Genomic DNA, 3,906 nt, shown 5'->3' on the forward strand with positions numbered 1-3,906 from the left:
TATACAATCAAGAAACGTTCACATTTTTCTAAAAATCAAAAAGATCGACACTATAAAAAAAGTCAATATAAAGTCATTCTTTAGTCATTTGAAATCTAGATTTTAATCATAATGTAAAAAATGACGTAAATTCGGTCAATTTGACGTCAAATTGATATTATTTTGACTTTTCTGTTCTCCTTGGGCTACTATTACAAAGAAATATTTTTTATTAAATATTTCGATTTTCGATTTCTTTTCGATTAATTTCGTTATTTTAAATAATTTACCCAATCAGCAAAATGCTAGCAAAATGTCAATAGACCGGCATCAGAAAATGTTAACAGCATGAACTAATCTGAGGTTGCATTCTGTTTACATTCTGTCGACAAAATCTGCTGTAAGGCTACTTTAAATTCGCAACTAGAATCTTGCTTTTAAATTTAAGTTTCACGGCTTGTCAAGTACACATCTCCATTTCGTGCGCTGCGAGCGCATAACGTTGCGTGCATTGATTAGTCAAAAGACCGACGCGACTGATTGGTTAATAAGGAAAAAGGAAGGGATTTTCGCGTCGGATTCCAGGAAGTCAGTGGGACAGTCTTTGTTAAACTTCTGGCTAGTTCGTCTCGTAAGAGAAATAAAGTTTTTCTTAAAAACAAAACAGGTATTCTGCGCTATATCTATGCCGCTCTCTTTTCCCCAAGGTTTCCTAAAACTTCACCCTGACACCTGGGTTCCTTGGTCATTACGAACCTTCTCTAGCAAGACAAGTCTCCTAGTCACGATGTTCCTGTAAATATCTCGGCCTGCAAAGCGATTCTTTTAAAATCCTTTCCCCGCTTTACAGCCTCAATATTTCAGAAGTGGGATATATTGCACACTTCTGGAATGTACGAAAAAGCATCTCCTGCTTTCCTAGTGCAGACTTCGTGTTCTCTTTGTTAAAGAATTACTCACAGAATATACGATCTGTACGAGAACTTTCTTTATTGTGACCGTTTGTATTACAAAGGAATCGTTAATGCGGTGAAAAATAGGGAAAACAAAATGTTGCCAACTTAACCAAATTTGATTCTAAGGGTGCGTTCGGATTCCTCCCTCAGTATGTGGCTGCTGTGTGACCGGTGAGAGTGGGGTCTAGTTATTAAAAGACACTCAGGTGACAGGGAATCCGAACGGTGATTGGAGCCAGGAGGGCACATGAACGCGTCTCTAGATTCTCTAGTAATAACGAGCATAGATAGGTGAACATTAATAATTAATGAATGAGCATTAATAATTAATTTTAATTTTTGTTAACATATCATTTTTCATTATAAATTTTATACCGGTAGTATATTGCAGGGCATATTTAAAACAAATTGCAAAGGAAAAATAAGTAATTATTATTAATTAAATAAAAAATACTAATAAAATAAAATAAATAATTATTTTAATACATAAAGGCAAAATTTTTTTCTTTTCGTGGCTTTTACTAGTTCTACTCCTAAGCATAAAGCCGTAAACCTATCAAAAGATTATATAACGCCCTTTAAAACTCGGACTCGAAACTATAAAACAGAAAGAACGTCGAACACATTCCATCAATCGTGCTATTTCTTAGTCAATTCGCGGTTTGTTACTATCACACAACTGTTACTATATCCTATCCGGTTCCCGGAGCCACACCGTGTGGCACCCAATGGAAATCCGAACGCACCGTCTAGTAACATTGGTGGGGACTCAGAGGGAATACGAACGACTTTGAGTGCCGGGGAGCACACGGGTGTGGAATCCGAACGCACCCTAACGCCATGAATAGAAAAGTAAACTGAAATAAACTCTATAACTATCTATTCAAATTGCGCGGTAAATTTAAATTGAATAATAAAATGACGTTGTAAGAACTAATAATCTAACACTGTTCCGTGTCGTACGTGCATTTATGCAGTACAGTTCCTTGCGATTTTTGCGTTCTCGACATCGTTTCTTAGCGGTATCGTGCCTTCGCTTTCGGCTGCCGGCTCTGCTTGGTCACTCTTCAATCTGAAACATTATTTGTACGTACTTTATCAGATTAGTGCATCGTGTACCACCATATACCGGTGTTGCATCATCCGTTTTCGTCGCCATATTGTTCTTCTTCCCGCAACCGCCATTTGCAATTGGTTTACGTTTGTGTGGCCATCGTTTAGATTAATTGGACAATTACTCTCAGTGTAATCGATAATCATGATCGACAACAACTTGCGAAGAAAACATTAAAAGAACTACAAGAACTAATCACTAGTCTTGGATTGACGCCGTTGCGTACCCGTGCACAGTGCATCAATCTGTTGATATCGCAATACAAGGGTTGCTGCTCCCAAGTCCTCCTTCAACAAAAGATTAATTTGAAATTGCTGATAATACATCGTTGCATTCGGAAGGGATTTGTACAAATCAATCTCCCCAGCCGTCTGCTCCTCTATCTCAGTCCGCATCACCAGGTTACTGGGACAGAATAAAACAACTGCGGGATTTAATGGCCTAATTGTACTGCGCGCCTTCTTCTCAGATCGTAAAATCACCATATGTAGTACCTGCCCTATGTACCGGCATAAGGTTTATAGTAAGATTTTCCGGATATCTACCTCTCCGCGGTCCGCTGCATCCGGTCTTCCATCTTCATTCCTTTTCTTTGTGCCAAAAGGAAAGCCACCAAAAGGTTATCGGACTGTATGCAAAAAATCAAATGGAAGTGGGATACAAGCGAAAATCGTCTAGTGAAGGAAAAGAAAATAAACTTACTAAAAAGTTGAAGCGATTAAAGGAAAAACTTAAAAAATAGAAAAAAGCAGTTCATTGTCTACAAAAGAAACGTAAGCATAACCTTATTTTAGTTACAGAACAAAGCGCGGCAAAACCGCCAGGACATTTCTATCTCGGCAATCGTGAATAAAATATCGAATAGATATTCGATATTCTGACGCAATATTTATGTGTACAAATAATGCGGACAAGCTTCCGCTGGAGAACAAAGTTTTCAAACTAACACATAATCGAGAACGATGCAAGTCATCATCCTTTAGTCGAGACGACTAAAAGTAATTCTCGTTGTTAAATGGGTAAGTGCAGTCAAGTACTCACGAATCCTAAAAGTGGCAGGGCCACTTGCGGACAAGTTTCCGCTGAAAGACAATGTTTTTTACATGAATACTGGAAACAGTGCAAGTCACTATCCTTAGTCGAGACGACAAAAAAAAACTTTGATTGAGCGTAGTCAAGTACTCGTTCAACCAAATGACAAAGTCGTGTACGTCCATAAATAGGACAAGATTATCATCTTCATCGCTTTAATTTCAGATAATGACGACCGTTCCAGCTCACTATCCTCAGGGCCTTCATATAGCAGCGGGTCAGAAAGAAGCCGCTCTTGTAACCGATCATTTGATCAGTCATACAAGCACGCAAATATATGCTTACCAAGTCAGTCAAAATCAACAGCCAGATCAACCCTGCTGAAAATGTTTGATTAAAACCGATTAAAACATAATCCGTTTTGATCGATTTTAATCGGTTCAATCCGCGCCCGGATTAAAAAATAATCGGTTTTAATTCCGAACAAATTATAGTTGGTTTTAATATTACTTTTGCGGATTATTTCCAATCTGAAATTGTTTTGTAGTTCAGCGGGGAATAATTAAATTCACACACTGTCTTTTCGCGTAAACGTTTATTAAAGTATTTATTCAAGTTCGAAAACTTCTCGCAAGCGATCGTTGTCGCGTCGCGCTCGCACTGCACGGACGGCGCGTCGAAATATTATTCTAAATCGGCCTGTTGACCGTGTCGATCGCGGTACGTAGTAACGCGTCGAAAGATTGTTTGAGCCGGTCTGTAGACCGTATCGATCGCGGATCGCAGCAACGCCTGGGGACAATGCCCTGAGCTGGACCGCGAGAT

At 38.8% G+C, this 3,906-nt stretch overlaps 1 protein-coding gene across 1 annotated transcript in view; it reads left to right on the top strand.

The window, feature by feature from the left end:
• LOC105450690 (lipase member K-like) overlaps window positions 1-643 on the top strand; it is a 4,165-nt gene extending 3,522 nt beyond the window's left edge. Inside the window, exon 4 of the mRNA XM_011690645.1 lies at window positions 428-643. Within this exon, the coding sequence (XP_011688947.1) occupies window positions 428-479 (52 nt within the window). The 3' untranslated portion in view covers window positions 480-643. The remainder of the gene's footprint in view (window positions 1-427) is intronic.
• The last annotated feature ends 3,263 nt before the right edge of the window (window positions 644-3,906 follow it).

Source organism: Wasmannia auropunctata, unplaced genomic scaffold, assembly GCF_000956235.1.
Source record: "Wasmannia auropunctata unplaced genomic scaffold, wasmannia.A_1.0 LD336106.1, whole genome shotgun sequence".
Classification (NCBI taxonomy): domain Eukaryota; kingdom Metazoa; phylum Arthropoda; class Insecta; order Hymenoptera; family Formicidae; genus Wasmannia; species Wasmannia auropunctata.